The following is a 27,461-nucleotide window of genomic DNA, read 5'->3' on the forward strand; positions in this document are numbered from 1 at the left end:
GGAAGTCAGGGAGGGGGCGGGGTGTCAGAACCGGAAGAGAACTAGAGCTGCAGATGTAGGATAGGCTGCAGGCAGGGGCTGTGGCCTTCAGAAAGGAAAAGCAGCTACTGCCAACCCACTTCCTTACAAGAAAGGAGATGATGCAATAAATGCTCTGACCTCACTCTCCTTCTACCCTGCTCATGTCTCCCCTTGATCCAACCCAATAGGAAACCAAAGGGCAGGAGAGCCTAACTGATGCAAACCACAGAGGCCAGCCTCCAAGGGCACAAATCAGTGTGGGAAGAGGGGAGAGTAGATGTGATGGGTGAGATGAAGAATATCCACCATGTATACCCTTTCCAAAGCTCTTCCACTGCAAAGTATCTATAATATCATTCACGAACCTACTATGACATAGACATTCCTAAGAATTCATTGGAAAAAGATATGTATGATTTTCTAATATCAATGACATTTGGTAGTTTCCAATATTATTTTCATAGGAACACAAGATTCATTGATTCATTCAATGATATGGTAAAGGCAAATTTTCTATCTGCAGGAAACCTGCTGAAAGGACCTAAAAGAATGAAAAATCATAAATAAAAATTGATCTACTATGAAGCTAGCAAAGAGCTAGGATTCTCAAATCACAGATTATAAGAATTATCTGCCAAAAAGAGACAATTTTTAAAAGTTCTTTATTTTTTATTGGCATATAGCAGATTAACAATGTTGTAATAGCTTCAGGTGAACAACGAAGGGACTCAGCCAAACATGTACATGTATCCATTCTCTCCCAAATCTTTCTTCCATCTAGGCCACCACATAAGTGGTGGAGTTGAATGGAGTTCCATATTCTATACAACAGGTTTTTGTTGGTTATTTTATTTTATTTTTTATTTTTTTAGGTTATCTATTTTAAATATAGCCATGTGTCCCTAACTATCTCTTCCCCCTGGCAACTGTAAGTTCATTTTCTGAGTCTCAAAAAGAGGATAATTTTTATTAAATCAACGGACTGCCCTAAAAGGTGATCTCTACCTCTGTACATCTCAGAAGGTTTTCAAATTTCTCTATAAGTAAGGAGACAGTCCAGAAAGGCCCAGTGTTGGAATGGTGGGGGGTGATGTGGACAGGTCACGGTGACATGGGGAACATCTATGTGGAGGGACTGGTTCCATACCGGAGTGGTGCAGGAAGTGACACTGAGCCCTCTATCTTCATTATCTGTGAAAGCTTGAAAACTTTAAACACGGAGAACTAGTCTGGAGCCAAGAGATGTAAGAAAGAAAATAACAATTACCTTTGAAGATGACTTGCCCCCTCCCCTTTGTTTGGGATGCTAAACAGAGTCAATTACGCAAGGATAAATAAGCACCACGTAGCTGTCTGTCTCCCCACCCCAACCCACACGCACACACAAAGTAAGCTGAGATGTGTGACCCGTGTGAGTGATCTGCTCACTCACTGCAAGGTATTTTTAGAGCAGAAAACATTGTAGAGTTGTAAGAGATGTTTATGAGACAAAACATCTCATCTAAAGTCATTGTGTTCCCCCAAACACTGCCCTTATCCTTGTCACTTATTCTTGGACAAATAGCAGTTTTGGCTAGAATTACCTGCATTTGGCAATGAGTAATAAATAAAAATTTATCAATGTGCATAGATTCTATATACTTAACTATTATTTTTTTTAAAAAAGGAAAGGAAAGATTTACAAGTAAAAGGCAGGCAAATTTATTTCAGAAAATTACACAAGAAATAGATGGAATTTTCAGATAAACTCTTCTCCACACATTCAAAGAAATTAAGTCAAGTATAAACGCTTTAAAAAAAAAAGTGCAAAATGAACTGGCAGTGCCAGAAAATGAAGAGAACAACAAAACCATTAAAGAAGGGAAAGCTACACTAGAATGAGTAAGGACTAAACAAATACTGCTAAAAACCAGTTACCTAGGGGATAGATTTTAAAATGTCACAAGAACTCATGGGAAAGTCAGGGGGATAAAAATGAAAGCAATTCAAAATAGTTATGATGGCAGGGAGTGAGTAATAGATGCACCCTGTCGCAGATAACAGAATAAATTTTTTAATTGAAGGCTAGGAAGAAAATCCCTCTACAAAAAATAAAGGAAAATATGGATCTTCAGATCAAAGGAACATACCATTTTCCAAGAAAAACTGACACAGTGACTTATAGTGAGAAATATCACCAAAAAAGTTGCTAAACTTTGATGTTTAAAAATATTTCTATCAGCATCAAGGCAATAAATATGAAATTGCCAGAGGAATTAAACAGACTAGCCTCAGGCTTCAGAGTAACAGCCAAGGCCAGAATACAATGGAAAAATCGTATAGAATTATGGGGGGTGGGGGGAGGAATGTGATTGCATAATTTTATGCATTCAATTGGTTTGTTCATAAAAGCCACAGAAAGACTTTCAGAATATAACACCCTTGGGCCCTCCTAGAAAATAAAACCTTCCCACTGAACACTTAATCAACACAAAATGCTCAGGAAAGAGGAGGCCATTGGTGAAAGGGCTGATGGTGATCTGGACTCCGTTTAGATCCAAGATGAAAACGAAGCCCACAAAGCATGGTTCTGCCTCAGGACCTTTGCAACTTCTCTCCTTCTACTATGGGTCAACCTCTCACTTTGTTCAAGTCTCTATTCAAACTCACCAACTCAGAAACCTGTTTCCTTACTCCTCTGTCAAAAGTAACCCTCCCTTGGGGGTGGGAAGGAACGGATTGGGAGTTTGGGATTAGCAGATGCAAGCTATTATATATAGAATGGATAAACAACAAGGTCCTACTGTATAGCACAGGGAACAATATTCAATATCCTGTGATAAATCATAATGGGAAAGAATATAAAAAAGAAGGTATATATATATAATATATATATATATATATATATATGTATAACTGAGTCATTTTGCTATACAGCAGAAATTAATTCAACAGTGTAAATCAACTATACTTCAATTAAAAAAAAAAGTAACCTGCTCTAATCAGCCTCCAATCTCCTACTGGGTTTTACTTTTAGTCTTAACATTCATCACTTCCTGACATTAACATTTATATACATGTTCTCCACGATTAAATAGAAGCTCCGTGAGGAGATGATCTGGTTCAGCTTTGTTCACTGTTGTAATCTCAGCGCTTAGAACAGAGATTCATACATAAAGAAAACTCAATTAAATGAACTGTGAGAATTATATTTACAGTTCCAAAACTGCAAATGTTCAAAACTGTGAAAAGGTAAAACTCACAATATAACTGCAACAAATGGTAAATAATAGGTGATGGTGTCTCACTTCCTCAGCTGCTGAGTAAAGAACCTATCAAGTCTAAACTGGACATACTCTAGCAATATAAAGAGTTTCTGTGCTCCGTTCTCTTTGCCTTTTGGCTCCCAGACTGTTCTAGAGAAGTGTCTGGCACAACCTTTAGGTGTGGAATCAAATTAGTAACTGCATGTACTATACTTCATGCCCACAAATACCCTTATCTTTCAGCTGACCGAACAAGGAGGGCAGCCAACTACAATTACCTAGCCAACTACAATCATCTAGGACCCTCTCGGCTTCTGATGGAGATTTTTTTTCCCCTCATTTTAACTAGGATGCTCTTGTTTTATTAAAACCAATCATCTCATGAATAAATGATTTTGCTTTTATTTTAACTCAGTGTCATTTTAAATAGTGACCTTGGCTTATTCAAAATGATCAGCTATGGGCACAAAACAGTCTGGCTTTTATATGACCCAGCAATCCCACTTCTGGGCATACACACCGAGGAAACTAGATCTGAAAGAGACACATGCACCCCAATGTTCATCGCAGCACTGTTTATAATTGCCAGGACATGGAAGCAACCTAGATGCCCATCAGCAGACAAATGGATAAGGAAGCTGTGGTACATATACACCATGGAATATTACTCAGCCATTAAAAAGAATTCATTTGAATCAATTCTAATGAGATGGATAAAACCGGAGCCTATTATACAGAGTGAAGTAAGCCAGAAAGAAAAACAGCAATACAGTATACTAATGCATATATATGGAATTTAAAAAGATGGTAACGATAACCCTATACGCAAAACAGAAAAAGAGACACAGATGTACAGAACAGACTTTGGGACTCTGTGGGAGAAGGCGAGGGTGGGATGATCTGAGAGAACAGCATTGAAACATGTATATTATCAAGGGTGAAACAGATCACCAGCCCAGGTTGGATGCATGAGACAAGTGCGCAGGGTTGGTGCACTGAGAAGACCCAGAGGGATGGGATGGGAAGGGAGGTGGGAGGGGGGATCGGGATGGGGAACACATGTAAATCCATGGCTGATTCATGTCAATGTATGGCAAAAACCCCTACAATATTGTAAAATAATTAGCCTCCAACTAATAAAAATAAATAGAAAAAAAAAAGCAAGTCACAGAGAAAATAAGTGCAAATAATATATCTTATAAAGGATTTGTGTCTATAATATACAAAGAACTTTCAATAATAATAAGACAAACCAATTAAAAATAGATGAAAGATTTAAGCAGACATCTCACTGAATAAGATGTGCAAATGAGTAATAAGCACATGAAAAGATGCTCAACATCATTGGTCATTAGGAAATGCAAATTAAAACCACAATGAAGTATTATTACACACCTTTTAGAGTGGCTAAAATGAAAAAGATTGACCACACCAAGTGTTGGTGATGTGAGGGACCTGCAACTCTCACATGCTGCTGGTGGGAAGTAAAATGCTACAACGTTTTGGAAAAGAGCTTGATGGTTTCTTATAAAGTTAAGTGGACACTTACTATGTGGTCCAGTCAGTCCACAGCTAGCTATAGAAAAGAAAGCATGTGTCCACACAAAGACTTGTATACAATTGCTTAGAGCAGTTTTGTTTGTAATAGTCGCTGTCTGAAAACAACCCAATATCTTTTAGCAGATGAACGGGTGTATCATGATGGGTGTATCCATACAATGGAATGCTACTCAGTAATAAAGGGGATGAACTATTTAAAAAAAAACAAAAACAGTCTGGCTTATAAAACTGATGATCTCTTCTCCAGTTGCAGACATTTAAAGCATTCTCATACTTGGCTATGACACATTCATTTTTTAAACTTTTTATTGTATATTGGAATAGAACTGGATTAACAATGTTGTGATAGTTTCAGGTGGACCGCAAAAGGAACTCAGCCATACATACACATGTATCCATTCTCCCCCAAGTCCCCTCTCATCCAGGATGCCACATAACACTGAATAGAGCTCCCTGTGCTATACAGTAGGTCCTTGTTGGTCATCTTCAGAAGGAAAGGTGCCGAAAGTTCTTTGGTGGCTCCACGCACATAACCATCTCTGAACCATCATCCCCTCACTGCAAAACTCCAGCCATAGGATCCTTCCTCCAGTTCTTCCAACTTGCTGAGGTCTCTCCTGTCTCAGGGCCTTAGCACATGCTGTTTTCTCAGCCCAGAGTGCTTCTCCCATCTATTCTTTAACCAGCCAATTCCTACATTAGATTCTCCTTTAGATGTCACATTACATTTCAGTTCCTCAGCGGGGCTTTGCTGACCCCCTATTCTAACCTATATCCCCTTCCTGTCATTTTCTCTGTGTTTTTTCCTCCATGGCATTTATTGTACTTTACCAGTCAATCCTAAAGGAAATCAACCCTGAAAATTCATTGGAAGGACTGATGCTGAAGCTCCAATACTTTGGCCACCTGATGTGAAGAGCTGACTCATTAGAAAACACCCTGATGCTGGTAAAGATTGAAGGCAGGAGGACAGCAGATTGAAAGAATGAAGGGGACAGCAGAGGATGAGATGGTTGGATGGCATCACCGACTCGATGGACATGAGTCTGAGCAGGCTCCGGGAGTTTGTGATGGACAGAGAAGCCTGGAGTGCTACAGTTCATAGGGTTGCAAAGAACCAGACCCCAGTGACTGAACAACAACATAGATTCATTTGTGTTTACTGGTTTAACATCTATCCCTTCATTAGACAATGAACTCCAGGTGATAAGAATCATGACTATTTCATTGACCAGTGCTAACCTCCACAAATACTTGTTGGTTAAATGAAAAAATAAAAGAAGTGAATTTCATTCCCTCTTTTATTATATTTTTTCCATAAACCTGAGTTGGATATAGTAAGTAAGGAGAATTGAGTCCCTATCTCACCCACATTTAAGGCAAACTGTCCTATCTAGGATGAGCTTTGGAGATGGTTTAGATTGAGGGGAAGGATAGGAAGTGCAGGTGGGAGATTTCAAGGTAGGACAAAAAAAAAACACGTGGTATTCTGAAAGGGGAAGTAAAGAGTTAAAAAGCAAATCATACTAATGACGCAGAGGGAGTGAGGCAAAGAACAGATAAACAGTTGGAAATGCTCGAGGTTAACTGGGAGGTGAGGAGGGCTTTGGAACGTCACAGGGGAAGGGGAACTCCAGGGCCAGGCCCATGGGGAGAAGGGGGCTGGATGAGGCCCCAGTTGGGATCCCACGAAGGGAGCAGAAGGGTATAATGAGAAAACCCTTTGTTTTCAAGGAGTTCCAGGTGGGAAACAGGCACACCTGGAACAAAGCTTAGCGGGGGATGGAGAGGAAATAGAGCGAAGGTCTGAGGAGGTAAGTGGACAAATCCTATACAGTTACTAAACTCTCACCCTCTAAGCCTGGCAGATAATGTTATATACATTAGAGCGTTAATGTGAAATCACAAAGATGAAAATTACTCCCCTAGCAAATAACTAGACCTACATTCAGTCTCTTAAAACAGACAACCTCTGGGTCAGAAAACAGCAATGAGGATGGGAATGGAGAGGGGCCACAGGCAAGGTGGCCAGTTTCTGCTCCGTATCCCCAAGCCTGCTGTGTCTTCTGGTTGTCTGCATCTACAGTGGTATCTTAAAACTGTGCCACTCTCAGTTGCCCTTGGGACACTGTGTTTCTTTAGCAATTGTCTGAAAAAAAAGCTAGATGCCAACCTGAGACTCCATCAAGTGTCAGTGGAAAATACTGGAGACCATAGTAGTAATAATAACATTGGTAATTGATGCTATTTATTGAGTTTAGTTTGTGCTAGGTTCTATTCTAAGAAAAACTTGGTATGCATCAACTGGCTTAATCCTCACAAAAATCACTAGAAGTGTTGCTATTATTACCATTTGTTTCCAGAAATGAGGCTCAGAGAGACTAATGTCATGGCAGCAAAGTGTAAAAGGACTCAAACCCTGCAAACTGATTCCAGAGCCTTGATCAATAGCTCCTTAAATCTGCATATACCTTACAATTGACAGAGCACTTTAGAAGAGAAAGAAACATTATCTGATCCTCTCAATACTTCAAAATGAGTAAGGAACATCTTTACCTCTGTTGTATAAATAGGGAAACTGAGGCTCAGAGATATCAAATTACTGGTGTAGGAAATCACCAGCACAAGGACCAGCCAAGGCAGAGGCTGAAATCCACAACTCCTCATTGCTAAAATGCCACACCATCCCTCACTTCTGCTTTAGCAGCCTTGTTGGTGAGGATTAAATTGCATCTACACAATCAGATATGAAGGGGGTGGGGGCAGGGAACACACAAGCTGCATCTAGGGTTTAGTCCTAGTACCTGAAAACAGGACATTATCTCCGAGCTGAAATATGATTTCATACAGCGTCAATGTCAGGGAGTATCCGTGGGAAGAAAAGGGGAGGAGGACTTGATCGGTATCTAATAGCTGGCTCCCAAAACGACTCTTTCTTGGAGCCTGTCGCCTGTCAGAGTGGCTCTGCTGCGGCAGCAGCCTGGAAGAGTGACCAAAAAGCAACGCAGGGATGCCAAGCGAGAGGAGAGAGGAATCCCAGTCCGCACCTCCACCCAAGACCTTCATTGTGTCTTTGCTGGTTAACGCCCCTCTTGCCTTCATGCCCTCTTCCCCATGCCTCCCATGCGGTGCCCACGGTGCCAAACGTTGTAATTCAACCCTCAGCTGCTGGTCCTACGGTTCTGTCTCCTTTCTCAATTACTCCAGGAACAAATCAATTATTTGGGGGTCCTCATGGTTTCCAGTAGCCGGGGCACTGCAGCCCTGGCTCATATTCCCCACTAACTCATCATGCTTCCATTACACGCTTCATATCAAACTACATTTGCTTCTGATCCGCAGTGACCCCCCCCCGCCCCCACACACACACACACACTCCTTTTTTTTTTAACTGCAGTCCAATAATGCTGACAAGGTTAAGAATCGGAAGTAATGGCTATTGCGGCCAACTCCCTGAGTGGCGGAAGCTTGGGGCAGGGACTGGAAAACCTAGAACGTGCCTCCCTCTTCAGCAACATCGTCCCCTCCCGAGGCCCTGCTGGCCAAGGGGCAGCGGCCAAAACCACGCATCCCAGGTCTCTCATCCCTTGGCTCCTGCCTCCCCGGCTGCTGCTATAGAAACGCCAGGCGTACACACGGGGCTGAAATTAAACACCCATCCTGGACCGGGACCCAAGCCGGGATCAGCCGGCTGCCTCGGTCGCCATAGCAACATGCGGAGGGGAAAGCAGCTAAAGGCGCGCGCGGCGCGGGGATACTCACTCCATCGCGGGGCTCCGGGCTGCTGCGGGGTTCTCCGGCGCTGCTCTCCTCTGCCGGAGCCGGGCGCTCTGGTCGCGCCGCGCGCGCGAGGTGGAGCCGGGAGCGTCCCCCCTCCCCACCCGCAATCCCTCCTCCCCTTGAGGGTTGAAAGTGAACGCTCAGGCTCTCTCAGCTCCCAGCCTGCGAATAAAACGGGAAGCAATTGGATAATGTTGTTCGCTGGGCGCTAGACAAGCCACTCCACTTAAGTGTTTGGGGAGGGAGCGCGCCAGCAGCTGGGCGCCGGGCGGTGTGGCCACCAGCGCGCAGGGCCCGGGCGCCCGAGGCGCCAGGTGCGCCAGCGGCTCCCCTGGGACGGGCGGCCCTGCCCGGAGACGCCGGGAACCGGTGGGAGGCGGGAGATGTGCGGCTGCGGCGGGTGGCACAGCCCAGAGGGTGCAGGGAAACGATTGAGTCATTGGCAAGGTTGCAGCTCTTGCGGCTTGGAAGTTGCAAGAGAACGAAGCGCCTGGCCTCCGCAACTAGCAAGTACTGCCCCCAACAGACTGGGCACAGGTTCGGAAACGCCATTGTGCCAGCTCAGCGGCCATCCAGTCTTGAGTTTCCCAAGGAAAACTCCAGTTGCGCTGCGGCGCGTTAATGCGGTGTTCCATCACACTGGCGACCCCACGCCCTTCTTACCACTCCACGTTCTGCGTATTCTCGCCTGCCAGAAAGATATTTCCCAGAGTTACTTTCCCTAGTTGGTCCTTTGCAAACAATAGATAGACTGAACACGGTTTCCCAAATTACCACGGCCCCACCCCAGAGTCATAAGCCTCCCCGGGGCATATATTCCCTCCCTACAATCCCACTGAGAATTCTCTACTCCTAATGGTTTCCCGAGTGGGAACCTGGCTCCCATCCAGGGGCCTTGCACCTGCTGCAGTGAAGAGTGGATGAGACAAGCTTCAAGCGCTCATTGCATCTTACTTCCGGGTCCCTCCGCGAGCAGAGGTGCTGGGGATGCAGCCCTAAGCTTAGCCATCTCAGTCCCTGCCTCGGTGAAGCTCAGACTAATGTAGAAGGACAAAGTACAGAGACAGAAAAATGAATAAATAAACAAACATCATCATAGGCTGAAGATATTGCTCTAAAAATTAAGCAGTAAAATGTTGTGATGAATGTCTTAAAATTAATTTATGGGGCTTCTCTGGTGGCTCAGTGTTAAAGAAGTCGCCTGCCAACGCAGAAGACATGAGTTTGATCCCTGGTCTGGGAAGATTCCACATGCTGCGGAGCAACAAAGCCTCAGAGCCACAACTATTGAGCTTGTGCTCTGGAGCCCCGGAACCCAACCGCAATTACTGAGCCACCTGCTGCAACTACTGAAGCCTGCTGTGCCCTAGAACTGGTGCTCTGCAAGGAGAAGCCACTGCAATGGGAAGGCCACACACAGCCCCCACTTGCCACAACTAGAGAAAAGCCCACACAGCAAGGAAGACGCAGCACAGCCAAACAATTTAAAAATAATTATAAAAAACAGGGACTTCCCTGGTGGTCCAGTGGCTAAGGCTCCATGCTCCCAATGCAGGGGGCCTGGGGTTTGATCCCTGGTCGGGAAAGTAGATCCCACATGCTGCAACTAAGACCCAACACAGTCAAATAAATAAATAAAAACAAATATTATTTTTTAAAATAATTATAAAAAATAATAAAATGAACTTATGATGATACAGAGCTCTTGGATTTACTAAAAAGCATTGAACTGTATGTACATTTTGGATGAATTTTATGGTATATAAACTATATCTTATTATAGCAGTTTAAAAAAAATATTCTGATGGAGACTCAAAGGGAAGTACCCCCCCCCCCAAACCCACCTTTTAAAGGGCTGGCCTGAGAAGGGGAAGGTTGGGAAATGCAAACCACAGTGGGAAGGGCATTCTAAGCAGCCACCAACTTGTTTGGTGGCTCTAGACAGGATGGGGAAGAGCTCTACACACTCAAGAGACTGAAAAGAAAGCCGCACAAAGTGTTCTGGGTAGATTCACTCCCTTCTTCTCCCTCTAAAAAGAGAGCCCCGCAGTCAACCCAGTGATGATTCACAGGACATTTTGTGGAAAGAGATCCTAGATCTTCTCCAGGTTTCCATTCAGAGGATCCAGGGTGAATCTGGAGATCAGAAAACCCTTCCTCAGCCCATGCCCCTCTGCAGCTACCATCCTATGTTTACTCTTCTGCTTCGTAGTCAAGCCTCTTGAAAGGGTTGCCCATACTCACCATCTCTACATCCTTTCCTTGTATTTACTCCCTGCAGCCTATAGAATTAAGTTCATCTGTGAGGAATCAAGAGGCTTAATCAGGAAACAGATTTGTTCTTCTGCCTCCTAAGTTCAGAGACTTGGATCAGTTTAGCAGTTCTCAAAGAGCTGAGACCCAGCCTCCCCCAAAATGTTGTTCTTTTTACTTGTGGTGTCCCTTCCTAAAGTGATTTCATGATCCAAGATACTTTGCTGCTTAGACTCCAGCCATCGTGTCTGCATTCCATTTTCAAGCACAAACAGTAGAAAAGGCAAAGGAAGCATGTCAACTTCCTTTTAAGGAAGGCTCTCAGAAACTGCCTCAGGACACTTTCACTCACATCTCTTTGGCCAGAATTCATTCACACGACCTTATTCAGTTTCCAGGGAGCCTGGGTGGAGCAGTCTTCGGTCTGTATAGTCACGAATATTGCTGAAAGTCAGAGAATCCATTTCCATGAAAGAAGAGGGAAATGGGTACTGGGGGACAACCAGCCATCTTTGCCAAACTCCTCTGTCCTTAGCTTCTGCCTCATCACAGACACTGCTCCCCCTACAGTCACCAAGGCTGACTGCAGTGCACATCTCTGTCCTCTTCCTATGTGACTTAGGACCGGGGTTTGACATTTTGACCACTCCTTTTTGTATTGTTTTTTTGTTTTTTTTTTAACTTTAAGTTGGGTTTATCGAGGCATAAGTTACACTCATCTTTTTCAGGTGTCCAGGTCTGTGAGTTCAGATACATTACACAGTCATGAAGTCACCACCATAGTCACAATATGGAACATTACCATCACCCCAGGCAGTTCCTCTCACTGCCCTGATAGCAAGCCCCTCCTCGCACCTCCCTGGCAACACTGAGTTGATTTTCATCCCCATGGTTTCGCTTTTTCCAGAATGTCCTGTAAGTGGAATCAATCAATATGCATAGCCTTTTGTGTTTGGCTTCTCTCACTTAGCAAATGCTTTTGAGAGTCCTCCGTGTTGTTGTGAGTATAGGTAATTCCTTATCCTTGCTAAATTGTAATACATTCTACAGATGCACCACAATTTATCTTCACCAGTTGATGGCTATTTAGATTGTGTAAAATACTAATAAAACCGCTATACCCATTTGTGTACAGGTCTCTAAAGAAATGGCAACCCTCTCCAGTACTCTTGCCTGGAAAATCCCATGGATGGAGGGGCCTGGTGGGGTCCATGGGATCACAAAGAGTCAGACACAACTGAGTGACTTCACTTTCTTTCTCTATGTGAACATGTTTTCATTTCCTTGGGGTCAATACAAGGGTCACCCCTTCTGCTTTGAAACACTCTCTTCTATGAAGTCACACTGCTTCAACTCTAGCTATGCCTTACCTGTTACTTGTCTCTTAAATGTTGGGGCTCTGCTGGGTCTATCTTCAATTTTATTAATTCTTACTGTGTATGCCCTCTCTGTGCCATTTCATTTACTTCTGTGGCTTTATTTACCCACTGACATGGTGCTCTCATTCCAAATGAAATCTCCAACCCACATCACTCTCCTAAATTTTAAAACTGAATACTCAAAGGCCATTGTAACATCTTCACAGACACCTGACACCTAATATGTCCAAAATTCACTCATCATTTTCACCTGTAAATCTCCTCCTAATATAAGAAGAGGTGGAAAGAATACACAGAAGAACTGTACAAAAAAGATCTTCCTGACCCAGATAATCACAATGGTGTGATCACTCACCTAGAGCCAGACATCCTGGAATGTGAAGGCAAGTGGGCCTTAGGAAGTATCACTACGAACAAAGTCAGTGGAGGTGATGGAATTCCAGTTGATCTATTTCAAATCCTAAAAGATGATGCTGTGAAAGTGCTGCACTCAATATGTCAGCAAATTTGGAAAACTCAGCAGTAGCCACAGGACTGGAAAAGGTCAGTTTTCATTCTAATCCCAAAGAAAGACAATGCCAAAGAATGCTCAGACTACCACGAAATTGCACTTGCTTCACACGCTAGTAAAATAATGCTCAAAATTCTCCAAGCTAGGTTTCAGCAATACGTGAACCAAGAACTTCCAGATGTTCAAGCTGATTTTAGAAATGGCAGAGGAACCAGAGATCAAATTGCCAACATCAGCTGGATCATTGAAAAAGCAAGAGAGTTCCAGAAAAACATCTAGTTCTGCTTTATTGACTATGGCAGTCTTTGACTCTGCGAATCACAATAAAACTGTGGAAAATTCTTCAAGAGATGGGAATACCAGACCACCTGACCTGCCTCTTGAGAAACTTGTATGCAGGTAAGGAAGTAACAGTTAGAACTGGACATGGAACAACAGACTGGTTCCAAATAGGAAAAGGAGTACGTCAAGGCTGTATATTGTCACCCTGCTTATTTTACATATACCAAGCACATAATCATGAGAAACACTGGGCTGGAGGAAGAACAAGTTGGAATCAAGATTGCCAGGAGAAATATCAATAACCTCAGATATGCAGATGATACCACCCTTATGGCGGAAAGTGAAGAAGAAGTAAAGAACCTCTTAATGAAAGTGAAAGAGGAATGTTGGCTTAAAGCTCAACATTCAGAAAACTAAGATCATGGCATCTGGTCCCGTCACTTCATGGCAAATAGATGGGGAAACAGTGGAAACAGTGGCAGACTTTATTTTTGGGGGCTCCAAAATCACTGCAGATGGTGATTGCAGCCATGAAATCAAAAGAAAGTTAAGACCAACCTAGATAGCATATTAAAAAGCAGAAACATTACTTTGTCAGCAAAGGTCCATCTAGTCAAGGCTATGGTTTTTCCAGTAGTCATGTATGGATGTGAGAGTTGGACTATAAAGAAAGCTGAGCACAGAAGAATTGATGCTTTTGAACTGTGGTGTTGGAGAAGATTCTTGAGAGTCCCGTAGACATCAAGGAGATCCAACCAGTCCATCCTAAAGGTTATCAGTCCTGAGCATTCATTGGAAGGACTGATGTTGAAGCTGAAACTCCAGTACTTTGGCCACCTGATGCAAAGAGCTGACTCATTTGAAAAGACCCTGATGCTGGGAAAGATTGAAGGCAAGAGGAAAAGGGGATGACAAAGGATGAGATGGTTGGATGGCATCACCGACTCAATGGACATGAGTTTGAGTAAGCTCCAGGAGTTGGTGATGGACAGGGAGGCCTGGCGTGCTGCAGTCCATGGGGTCACAAAGAGTGGGACATGACTAAATGACTGAATTGAACTGAATACCCTGCCTGTGTGTATGTGGTTAGTGCTCAGTCAGTCGTATCTGACTCTGCAACTCCATGGACCCACCAGACTCCTCTGTTCATGGAATTTTCCTATGCTAACAACACAGATGGAAGGGTTCTTGCAGAAACCTGGGCTTTATCTTTGATGCCTAACATCCTGACTTGCTGTATGCAGTCAGTCAGCGAGATCAATCTGGGCTACCTCCTGAAAAGTCACAAAGCCATTCTCTTATCCTTATGCTTATGCTGTTGATAAAATAAGCTTCCTCTTGGCCTCCTCGCCTCCAATCACATCTAGTTCCAATCCATTCAATTGAACAGCCAGAACAACCTTTCAAAAGCACAAATCTAATCATATAGTCATCTTGCCTAAAATCTTTCAATGTGCTTAATCACTCAGTCGTGTTAGATTCCTTGCAACTCCATGGACTATAGCCCACCAGGCTCCTCTGTCTAAGGGGATTCTCCAGGCAAGAATACTAGAGTGGGTTGCCATGCCCTCCCCCAGGGGATCCTCCCAACCCAGGGATTGAACCCAGGTCTCCCACATTGCAGACAAATTCTTCACTGTCTGAACCACAAGAGAAGCCCAAAATGTTTCAATGGGCATCTCTTAACTTTAAGATAAAGGTTAAATTGAATTGTAGGTGCATCCTAAGTTCTTGGAAGTTCAATTCAGTTCAGTTCAGTCTCTCAGTCATATGTGACTCTCCAAAATCCCATGGACTGCATGCAGCACACCAGGCTTTCCTGTCCATCACCAACTCCCGGAGCTTACTCAAACTCATGTCCATCAAGTCGATGATGCCATCCGACCATCTCATCCTCCGCCATCCCCTTCTCCTCCCTCCCTCAATCTTTCCCAGCATCAGGATCTTTTCAAATGAGTCAGTTCTTCGAATCAGGTGGCCAACATATTGGAGTTTCAGCTTCACCATTAGTTCTTCCTATGAATATTCAGGACTGATTTCCTTTAGGATGGACTGGTTGGATCTCCTTGCTGTTCAAGGGACTCTCCAACACCACAGTTCAAAAGCATCAATTCTTCTGTGCTCAGCTTTCTTTATAGTCCAGCTCTCACATCCATATATGACTACTGGAAAAACCATAGCTTTGACTAGATGGACCTTTGTTGGCAAAGTAATGTCTGCTTTTTTAAATTTATTTTTTATTTATTTATTTTTTAATATGCTGTCTAGGTGGCGCACAGCTTTTCTTCCATGGAGCAAGCGTCTTTTAATTTCATGGTTGCAGTCACCATCTGCAGTGATTTTGGAGCCCCCAAAAATAAAGTCTCTCACTGTTTCCATTGTTTCCCCATCTATTGCCATGAAGTTATGGGACCAGATGCCATGATCTTAGTTTTCTGAATGTTGAGTTTTAAGCCAACTTTTTCACTCTCCTCTTTCACTTTCATCAAGAGGCTCTTTGGTTCTTCATTTTCTGCCATAAGGTAGCTAATGAATTGGAAGCTTTCTTGGAAGTTAGTGGATTGATTATTACAATTTTAAAAAGCAATGGAAAAATGAGACCTTCATTTTACAGGACTGGCTTAGACTTTGTTAAGAGCTATAAATACATTTTTGCTATATTTAGCTTTAGGGGGAAAAAATAACAAGACATTAGAGTCAAACAGACTTTGGTTAAAACTCCAGCTTGGTCATTGACTAGCTTTGTGATTTTGGACCTATTATGTCTCAGGTTTCTTTCCCTATAAAATGAGAACAATAAAACTTATCTTTAAAGGTTAGATTGAAAATTAGACACAATATGCATAAATTGCCTAGCACTGTGCCTGGTACTTAGTAGACAATGAACAATAGCTATGCAGTAATAAGCTATCATCATCATTATCATTATTGCACTGTAACTTGCCTTTAAAATCTCAGTTTAACAGCCATCAATATGTATCTTCATAGTATTGAAGAGAGGAAATCAATACAGATAAAGGTAATAGATGATCAGTTCGTTTATTCTCATTGATTAAGTGAGGATGTTACACACACACACACACAAAGACATATATATAGCAGAGCTACACAGTAGCAGGTTATGGCTGTGTGGAACCATTAATACACATACTCTAATAGTTTATTCATTTAAGCTAGACTCACCAAGTACTGTTAATACACCAAATACATATTTATGACTTAAAAGTCAATTACATAACTAATTATCTGAAATCTAGTCTAGAACCAGGAAACAGATAAAACAATAATATCATAAAGTCCAGCCCATAAATAATTATTCTTAACCTTTCTTAGGGTCATAACCTTCTGAAGTATCTGATGAAAACTGTGGTCTCTCAGTCCATGAAAAACACACAAACCCACATTTTGCTTTTAATATCAGGTAGTCTGTGGACCTATGAAGTCCATCCATTGTCTATGAACCTCAGGCCAAGTTCTAGTTGTCTGGAGTTTCCAATTTGCTTGCGTATACATTGTTTTATATTTATCCCTCAGTCTTGCTTTGAGAGAGTATTATCACCACTTTACAGACTAAGAAACTGAAGCTTAGAGTAGTTAAACAACTGAGGTTATTTGTTAACAAGAGTCAAATTCATCAACAGAACCAAAACCTTCAGCATCTTGGTCTAAAAACAGAATGACCAGCTCTGAGAGAATACCTAACAGGATTTTTATATAGGTATAATGAATAAGCTTTAGAAACAGGAATTTTTTCAACTGGGGACCATGGCAGACTTCAGCAATCTGCCTGAGATTATAGGCAGAATTATGGGTTTGGGGGTGGGTGTGAGGGGTTCATGCCTTAGTGTTTCAAAATTCTAACCAAACAAAACTCCTAATAGAACTACTTCAGATATAATTCTGAGCCTGTCTGGTGAAAGGTTTTTCTGGTTTACTAGAAATAGAAACACACAATTAGCAGAGGTTAGAGAGAAACAGGAAAAGCATTACTTCAGGTAGTTGCAGTTAAAAGTGAGGAAGACAGGTGTGAAAATGGGCAGAGGACAACAAAACAAAACATCATTTTGGAGTCCTTCAGTTTAGGAACACACAACCCTACACATTACAGTAATTCCTGACACCAGCATAGGATAATCACGGCCAGCGTGTTGTGTTAAAGACTACATGGGGGACTTCCCTGGTGGTCCAGTGGTAAAGGTTTGGCTCTCCAATGGAGGCCAGGGAACTGGGCCTAGCTCCCTGGCCAGGGAACTAGGATCCCACATGCTTTGCAGCCAAAAATCCAAAACATAATACAGAAACAATATTGTAATGAATTCAATAAAGACTTTAAAAATGGTCCACATTAAAAAAAAAAACCTTTTAAAAAAAGTAAAAACAAAACAAAATGACTAAATGGGGCTTTCAAATTTTTCCATATATATTAGGTCGTTAATGTTTATACCTTGCCTAGACTGAAATTTAGTTTCTTGGAAAGTATATTCAGAGTTCATCTTCACTTTCCTTCCTTGTCACTGATGGACAAAGATAGTACTATCATTTTAAGTCTACCTGGGAAGGAAAAATATAAGAACAATTGCTTTGTCAAGCTCCAGGAACCATCCAAATATATCCACAAACCCAAAGCAAACCGTTAGGTTAATAATTAAAATAAAAAAACAGCAGTCTTCTAATTTGCTTGGCATTACTGGATTTCAACTATACTCCTAGAAGTATTATGTCCTGTGGAGCTTTATGTACTTTTCATATTTTATAACAAGGATCATTCTACCCTTTTACTTTCATGCCAATAATGTTACCATTAGAGACATTAGTATGTAGGAAAGAAATATACCTCTAATAGAAATTGGGTATTTGTTCATCTAGAGCTGCACATGTGTGTGTATGTGAGGTGGGGGTGTAATTACATAATTTATCGAGTTGCATTCATCTTCAGAGCAGCCTCCCACCAACTTGGTTTACAGAGCTGGAATTAATATCATGGAGTCACTATTATCCTTCATGTCTCACTCTTCTTTCACCATTAATTAGTTCTCTCTGAAAATATGTCACCCCAAATAGCTTCCTGTGAATCTACTGATGCTAGAATTGTGACAAGAGGGATGTCAGCAAAATGCAAAGAGCTCTTTTCTTTGGTTAAACATGGGCAAACGTTATCCCTCTTTTTCACAGTCTTCTATTGACCTCCCTCTATATATGAATCTGTCCAGACAAGACACTGATAGCACTGACTTCTGATTCATGGATGATTCTTGCAATCACAGTCTGTTGATGACTGGAGGGATTCTGGGGGTTACCTACCTAGTCCAACAGCCAACACAAACTTCTATGACTGACCTGGGATCATCCTCTGTGTTGAAATACACTTATTGTTTTCTTTTAGCTCAAAAAGCTGAAAAGGCCTATTTGTTTTTTGTTTTAAATCCTCTCACCCACCCACAAGATGACGTATGTGTTCAGAACAGCCCATGATTATGCGTGTACAGATGTAGCAAGAACACTTATTTCACCACTGCCAAGTCTGACCTACGATGGAAGATGAACAATGACCTCTCAGAGATAACCCAATGACACCATGGACTCATCAAGGGGACTTTGCCAAGGAAAAGCTGCCCCTTAACCACACATAGGAGAGAAACCAGTCCAGTGTCACCCAAGCACACTGCACATTGGTTAAGCCAAGAGCCAGGAGAGCTAGATGATGTTCAATTGCTATTAAGGTTATGGATGCTTAATCTAGCATAATCTTTTCAGCTCTCCTATGCTGAATAAAACTGGAGAAGTTATTTGGTTACTTGGTGGTATCTCTAAGGTAGGCTTATGTAACTCTTCATTAAATACTTTCGTCTCCTGATACAAATATTAAATTATTAAATGTCAACATCAAAAGTAATACTACCTAAAATCACCCACAAGATTTTTTTTTTTTTGAAGATGCTTTAAGGAGGATCATTGTCAAGTTGGAAACCATTTGTCTCTTCTGAAATTGGAAACTTTGATTTATCCTTGAAGGGAGACTGTTCTTTTGCTCTCAGAAAAATGTGAGGAGAATACTTACTGATGCAAATGCAATTAAGTACTCATTAGAATGTAAGCCCTATGGGGGTGAGGATTTATTTTTCTATTTTGTTCACTTACGTGTACCCTAGAACAGTTCCCAGCATATAGTAGGCTCTTAATAAATATTTGTTGAATAAAATAATGTAAAAATTCCCCTTGAGCAAGATCCCAAGAAATTGTACTTTCTTGGACATATCTTTTTTCAGATCCAAGTCTTTACAGTTGATGGTCTCCATAGATATGTATTATGGCTTCCTCTCAGTAGCTTAGTGGTAAAGAATCCTCCTGCAATCCAGAAGATGCACAGGAGATGTGGGTCAGAAAGATCCCCTGGAGGAGGAAATGGCAATCCACTCCAGTACTCTCGCCTGAAAAATTCCATGGACAGAGGAGTCAGGCAGGCTACAGTCCATGGAGATCACAAAGAGTCAGAAGCAACTGACTCTTTGTATTTCAAAACTGAAATACAATGTTATAAGCTGGTTACAAAGGTAAGGCTGAATAGAGAAATGGGAAAATCTTGCTGGAGAAGTTGATTCTCAGGCTATGTCTTTAAGGATAAATAACACTTAACCAGAAGTGTGCATGTGTGCACATGTCTGTGTGTATCTCTGTGTGTCCGTGTGTCCAAGGAGGTGAGGAAAAGTAGTGAGAAGATGTTCTAGAAAGAAGGACCAACAAAATTAAAGTCAAAGAAACAGTAATCAGCAGGGTGATGTCTACTTATTTCTGGCCTTTGCTGGAATGTGAGGCAAATAAAAGGACTACAGTATCACTCCACACCAGAACCCCCTTTTACATACAATACAGTATAATGCTGCCCCCAAAGTTGTGCAATGCCATGGTCCTGAAGAAGGTGCTTAAGGATGAGGCTGGAGAAGGTCAGTAAAGGACCTTGACTGCAGAGGCTTCGCTAAGGGACAGGATGATGTTGGCAAACACAACACCCCTTCTTACTTCAAATCACAAGGCGAGAACTGTAACTGGAGACACTCAGGGTCTCTCTTAGTTTAGGATGGACACCTACTTAGAAGCCTGCTGCCATAGTTTAGACAAGAGATGATAAATAGGGCAGCTATATTTAGCATGGGAAGGAAAGAGAATTAAGAAATATGCCAGGACACAGGAAGTGTGGGTAAGAGAAAGGCATCAAGCCCGATTCTCAGGGCTTGAATGACTGACTGAAAGATGATAAGACCAACTGAGACACAGCATTCAAGAGCAGCCTTGAGGTGCCACCAGGGGAGTCAGACCTCAACAAACGAGAAGCTGATCCTCATTTCCCTCTGGACTGGGACCACCTTGTAATCTGTTGTGTGACCAATGAAACACATGTTCCCAGGAGAGCTAAGCTGAGAGGTCAGGAGAAAAGTAATATCTGAGGAACCAATGGAACTTAATTTTCTACCGATCTGGATTGCTGTGAAAGTCTAGTGTCAGAGGACTTAGGGGAAAGTGAGTGATTCAACAGATTACTCAAACACTGTGTTTTTGATTATATGTTAAATAAGGTAAAATACTCCCAATAAGAAATCATTTGATTTTAGGGCAGCAAACGTGCCATCATTGGAAGGATCCATAATTTACACACCCTCCTGGCTCCCAGCTGCCATTTCTCCTCCATTAAATTTCCATAAATATCCTCCTTTGAATCAGGTGAAGCATACCAACCTTTCCATCCCATCACCTTTGTCAGTTACACTGAAGAACACTCCTTGACCCCCTCTCTTGGTTGGTGTCATCCTCATATCACATGAATGCCTTATGTAAACTCTTTCATCATCATTTCCTGACTCCTCAAAATCCAACAAATTTACTTCCATTCCACTCAAGGCAGCTACACTTGTCAGATTTCATGCTGCAACACCAAACATGAACACAGCCTATTTTTAAAGAAAAGGTAAGTTAATAGTCTTGTTTTACTTTCTCAGATTTCCAGAATCCATGTTCTTCCATAACCACTCCCCTACCCCACCTCTGTCATCCCTACAAACTTACTGTGCAATGAAGCAGCAGGGGTATTCCTGGGTTGAGATCGAAACCTCATGAAAGAGATGGTGCTGTGGCATCTCCTCCCTCTTCTGGCTGTGTCTCTCCCAGCCATGCTGGATGTGTGAGCCATTCCTGGGGGCACAGATTTGGGGAACAGAAGCTAAGGAAAAGTATGGGATGAGATCAGTCTATCTTCTTGCTCCCCAGACCTACTGTTCTTGGTCCTGGAAGTCTCAGATTGTTTAGGAAAAACAGAAGTACACCCTGGTCTCTTTCCAAATGAGTGAAAGAGAATATTTCCATGTATATCTCCAATGTCGGCTCAGTGAGTATGATACAAATGCCTACCTGGGCAGAGAACTTGAGTCACTGAGAAGGTCCAAGTCTGGGTCAGGCTAAGATTTGTGGCCTGCATGGTGTGCATCAGTTAAACATTGTGAAATGGGGTAATATTGTTTGTACAGTCTTTCCCACTCCTTTTCTAACCTCTGTGCAATTCTCTCAAAGATGCAGGCCCAGGATAGTTCTAGGTGAGTTTTGTAACTCAGCACACAAACACCAGGCATGTATTTAGTTATTTACTTTTTTTATTATTATCTTTTAAAAATTTAAAACTGTTTCCTCTTTTATTTTAATTAATTTATTTATTTTAATTGGAGGCTAATTACTTTACAATATTGTAATGGTTTTTGCCATACATTGACATGAATAAGCCATGGGTATACATGTGTTCCCCATCCTGAACCCCCTCCCACCTCCCTCCCCTTCCCATCCCTCAGTGTCATCCCAGTGCACCAGCCCTGAGCACCCTGCCTCATGCATCAAACCTGGACTGGCGATCTATTTCACACATGATAATACACATGTTTCAATGCTATTCTCTCAAATCATCCCACCCTCAACTTCTTCCACAGAGTCCAAAAGACTGTTCTTTACATCTGTGTCTCTTTTGCTGTCTTGCATATAGGGTCATCATTACCATCTTTTTAAATTCCATATATATGCATTAGTATACTGTATTGGTGTTTTTCTTTCTGACTTACTTCACTCTGTATAATAGGCTCCCGTTTCATCCACCTCGTTAGAACTGATTCAAATGCATTCTTTTTAATGGCTGAATAATATTCCATTGTGTATATGTACCACAGCTTTCTTATCCATTCATCTGCCAATGGACGGCTAGGTTGCTTCCAAGTCCTGGTTATTGTAAACAGTGCTGCAATGAACATTGGAGTACAAGTGTCTCTTTCAATTCTGGTTTCCTCGGTGCATATGCCCAGCAGTGGGATTGCTGGGTCATATGGCAGTTCTATTTCCAGTTTTTTAAGGCATTTCCACACTGTTCTCCATAGTGGCTGTACTAGTTTGCATTCCCACCAACAGTGTAAGAGGGTCCCTTTTCTCCACACCCTCTCCAGCATTTAATGTTTGTAGACTTTTTGATAGCAGCCATTCTGATCAGCGTGAGATGGTAACTCATTGTGGTTTTGATTTGCATTTCTCTGATACTGAGTGATGTTGAGCATCTTTTCATGTGTTTGTTAGCCATCTGTATGTCTTCTTTGGAGAAATGTCTGTTTAGTTCTTTGGCCCATTTTTTGATTGGGTCATTTATTTTTCTGGAGTTGAGCTGCAGGAGTTGCTTGTATGTTTTTGAGATTAATTCTTTGTCAGTTGCTTCGTTTGCTATTATTTTCTCCAAAAGAGAAGAAGAAGGCTGTCTTTTCACCTTGTTTATAGTTTCCTTCATTGTGCAAAAGCTTTTAAGATTCATTAGGTCCCATTTGTTTATTTTTGCTTCTATTTGCATTAGTCTGGGAGGTGGGTCAAAGAGGATCCTGCTGTGATTTATGTCAGAGAGTGTTTTGCCTATGTTTTCCTCTAGGAGTTTTATAGTTTCTGGTCTTACATTTAGATCTTTAATCCATTTTGAGTTTATTTTCGTGTATGGTGTTAAAAAGTGTTCTAGTTTCTTTCTTTTACAAGTGGTTGACCAGTTTTCCCAGCACCGCTTGTTAAAGAGATTGTCTTTTCTCCATTGTATATTCTTGCCTCCTTTGTCAAAGATAAGGTGTCCATAGGTGCATGGATTTATCTCTGGGCTTTCTATTTTATTCCATTGATCTATATTTCTGTCTTTGTGCCAGTACAATACTCTCTTGATGACTGTAGCTTTGTAGTATAGTCTGAAGTCGGGTAGGTTGATTCTTCCAATTCCACTCTTTTTTTTTTCAAGATTGCTTTGGCTATTCGAGGTTTTTTTGTATTTCCATACAAATTGTGAAATTATTTGTTCTAGTTCTCTGAAAAATACCATTGGTAGCTTGATAGGGATTGCATTGAATCTATAGATTACTTTGGGTAGTATATTCATTTTCACTATATTGATTCTTCCAATCAATGAACATGATATATTTCTCCATCTATTTGTGTCATCTTTGATTTCTTTCATCAGTGTTTTATAGTTTACTATATGTAGGTCTTTTGTTCCTTTAGGTAGATTTATTCCTAAGTATTTTCTTCTTTTCATTGCAATGGTGAATGGAATTGTTTCTTCAATTTCTCTTTCTGTTTTCTCATTGTTAGTGTATAGGAATGCAAGGGATTTCTGTGTGTTACTTTTATACCCTGCAACTTTACTATATTCATTGATTAGCACTAGTAATTTTCTGGTGGAGTCTTTAGGGTTTTCTATGTAGAGGACCATGTCATCTGCAAACAGTGAGAGCTTTACCAATCTGGATTCCTTTTATTTCTTTTTCTTCTCTGATTGCTGTGGCTAATACTTCCAAAACTATGTTGAATAGTAGTGGTGAGACTGGACACCCTTGTCTTATTCCTGACTTTAGGGGAAATGCTTACAATTTTTCACCATTGAGGATAATGTTTGCTGTGGGTTTATCATCTATGGCTTTTATTATGTTGAGGTATGTTCCTTCTATTCCTGATTTCTGGAGGGTTTTTATCATAAATGGATGTTGAATTTTATCAAAAGCTTTCTCTGCATCTATTGAGATAATCATATGGCTTTTATCTTTCAGTTTTTTAATGTGGTGTATCACATTGATTGATTTGCAAATGTTGAAGAATCCTTGCCCACTTGGTCATGATGTATGATCTTTTTAATATGTTGTTGGCTTCTGTTTGTTAGAATTTTGTTAAGATTTTTGCATGTATGTTCATCAGTGATATTGCCAGGCATGTATTTTAAGTGAGCAAAGAGGGCCTAGTAGAGGGACAATAGAAAATCATAGGTACTATGACCAACCATGGGGACCATACACCATCTAGAAGTCGTACTCTCAACTCAACCCCAGCCAACTACCACCATGGAGGAATATAGATCTGGTGTGCCTATACCTTCTGAGTTTTCTAAAGGAAAACAAGAAAACACCTTTACTTTTGCATAAAATCTCCCCGAAGAAAATGGTTAGTGACTACTAAAAATTTTTAAATAATCCCATGGATCAGAGGCCACATTTGCCCTTTATAATCTCTGTTTCAAGGGATCAGCTGTGATGGGTTCGAATGTTCACAAGCCACAAATGTGGATGTTTCATAGCTTTCCTGCAGAGTCACACAACTGGCTACATGGCTACCTAGGAATGAATGGGCAGTGAGGGGAAGCCTCTGGGCCTCTTTAAAAGATGCTGGTTGTTATAAAGGAGGAGAAGTCAGGGCATACGCAAGTTTTCTTGAGGGAGGTATGGGTTTCAGGACAAGTCAGCATAAGCCATTTAACGCACCTCTAAGCAAATGAGTGACAGGAAGGGAGTAAGGACCCTTCTTATAAAACTCAGAGGTGGCAGCAGTTCTTGAAGCTTCCACCCACCCCATTCCACCCAGATGACTGGTTCAAAGCCCATTCTCTTGACTGTATGTAGGTGTGACATACAAGATGGTAGCCAGAAGCCCATATGTCCCAACTGTGAGACCCTCTGCCTAGGGTGGCATTTCTGCCTCCCAAGCTGTCCTTGAGGCCTCTCTGAACTACATCCACATTCTCCAGCCCCCTAGGCTTAAACTCATGGTTCTAATTAACATTACAGATGACTTTTCCCCTGGGCATTCTCTTTAACTTGAGCTACAGCCCTCTGCGCCAGCATCTTAAGTAACTTACAAAGATGAACTAAGTGTGTTTGTCTCCAACAACACATCACCTCCTCCCTTTTCATTTTCCATATTCATAAGCATCATATCCACAGCACTCTAACACCAAAACATTAGAAACTGTGTAATTCCAAACAAAACTAGTGAGCAGGAGAGAAGCTGGATCTGAAAAGTGAAATCAATCTCAAGGACCTCTGAACCTCTCCCAGCCTCACAATCCTCCCATGGAGATTCCTATTTCCACAAAGGGCACTTAAGGACCCAAAATATTTTAGAGGTTCCTTTCTTCATCAAATGAATCTCTGATGCTCAGATTTCAGACACTGTGACTAGCCTTGGGGAAAATATTTGGGTACAGGGTAGTCTTTCAAATAATATCAATTTTTGAATGACTATTAAAGTTCAACATAAAGGAACAGATGGATCAGATCAAATATGGCACTGTGCAAATCATAGAATTCTCCCATCCAAATTGCTAACAATCAATGCTTTTCAGAATACTTCTGGACTTGAACTTACTGTGCTGCAAAGCAAATATGTTCTAGAATATATCTTGCTTCTGTGCCATGTACCTTTCGATTTCCTTGTGAAAACGAAAGAGGCCCATGCCCCCATCTGCACTGCAGGAGTCAGGTCAAGCACCAAAGTAAGTACAGACTGCCAATTTTAAGAGGGGTGAGGGGAGGACACAGACTTGGGGACAATCTGGGGTCAGAACCAGCAAACTTGAGGAGGGGCGAGATGAGGACACCAAGAAACCCAAGAAAAATGTTTGACCTCATGAGTGGATGAATACTAGTACAAGGAAGTGGAGAATGTTAGATGGGGAAACAAGCAAGTCTAAGGGGTCTTCCTGTAAGCATTCCACATGGTGGGAGCACAGGAGTTTTCAGGTGTGGTTTGTGTTGCTAATATCAGAGTTAGTGTAAAGAGTAAGCACTTCTGAAAATTTGGATAGTTTTGATTTTAACACACTCGTAGCCCATTCTGCCTTGCCAGAATTCTGGAGCCCATACAGACAATGGTTACTTGTTGGCAGATCAGATACTGGGAGCATTTTCTTTAGTTTTGGCTTTAATTTTAACAACCATTTTGTTTCAGCTATTGAAGTGTCTCTAATAAGTCATTATCTTTTTTTCTTTTATTTTTATACCATATCAAAATCTCAACCAATAAAGAATATGTGGTGTGTACATATAATGAAATATTACTCAGCCATAAAAAAGAATAAAATCTTTCCATTTGCAGCAATATGGATGGAGCTAGGGAATATCATTCCAAGGGAAGCAAGTCAGAGAAAGACAAAAATCATATGAAAGCACTTATATTTGGACTCTAAAAAGTAATATCAATGAATCTATTTGCAAGACAGAAAGAGACTCACAGACATAGAAAAACAAACTTATTACCAAAGGGGAAAGAGACAGGGATAAATTAGTAATATGGGATTAACATATACACACCACTGTATATAAACTAGAGAAGCAACGGGGATTTACCATATAACATAGGGACCAATATTCAACTTCTTATAATAACCTATAATGGAAAATAATCTAAAAAATTACATGTGTGTATATACATACATAAAGCTGAATTACTTTTATGTATACTTGACACTAACACAATAATGTACCTCAACTATATTTCAAGAAAATCTTAATCTGAAGACATACCCATTATTAGCAAAAATACTAATGCTTGAGTCTCCAGCAGATGGCTATCTGAATAGAATGAGGTATAGGTAACTATATATATAGTAAAATATATATTTTTTAATTTTTATTATTATTATTTTTTTTTCCAGTGGGTTTTGTCATACATTGATATGAATCAGCCATGGATTTACATGTATTCCCAATCCCGATCCCCCCTCCCACCTCCCTCTCCACCCGATTCCTCTGGGTCTTCCCAGTGCACCAGGCCGGAGCACTTGTCTCGTGCATCCCACCTGGGCTGGTGATCTGTTTCACCATAGATAGTATACATGCTGTTCTTTTGAAATATCCCACCCTCACATTCTCCCACAAAGTTCAAAAGTCTGTTCTGTATTTCTGTGTCTCTTTTTCTGTTCTGCATATAGGGTTATCGTTATCACCTTTCTAAATTCCATATACATGTGTCAGTATGCTGTAATGTTCTTTATCTTTCTGGCTTACTTCACACTGTATAATGGGCTCCAGCTTCATCCATCTCATTAGGACTGGTTCAAATGAATTCTTTTTCATGGCTGAGTAATATTCCATGGTGTATATGTACCACAGCTTC

At 41.3% G+C, this 27,461-nt stretch overlaps 1 protein-coding gene across 3 annotated transcripts in view; it reads right to left on the reverse strand.

Moving 5' to 3' along the window:
- The window catches only part of PALM2AKAP2 (PALM2 and AKAP2 fusion), a 497,146-nt gene extending 488,499 nt beyond the window's left edge, over positions 1–8,647 (reverse strand). For 2 of the 3 annotated variants that reach the window (XM_061163447.1, XM_061163445.1), the window contains exon 1: positions 8,589–8,647. In XM_061163447.1, coding sequence (XP_061019430.1) covers positions 8,589–8,593 — 5 coding nt within the window. In that variant the 5' untranslated portion in view covers positions 8,594–8,647. The remainder of the gene's footprint in view (positions 1–8,588) is intronic. The other variant, XM_061163448.1, reaches the window with a different exon arrangement.
- Between the last annotated feature and the right edge of the window lie 18,814 nt (positions 8,648–27,461).

This window comes from Dama dama, chromosome 16 (genome assembly GCF_033118175.1).
Source record: "Dama dama isolate Ldn47 chromosome 16, ASM3311817v1, whole genome shotgun sequence".
NCBI lineage: Eukaryota > Metazoa > Chordata > Mammalia > Artiodactyla > Cervidae > Dama > Dama dama.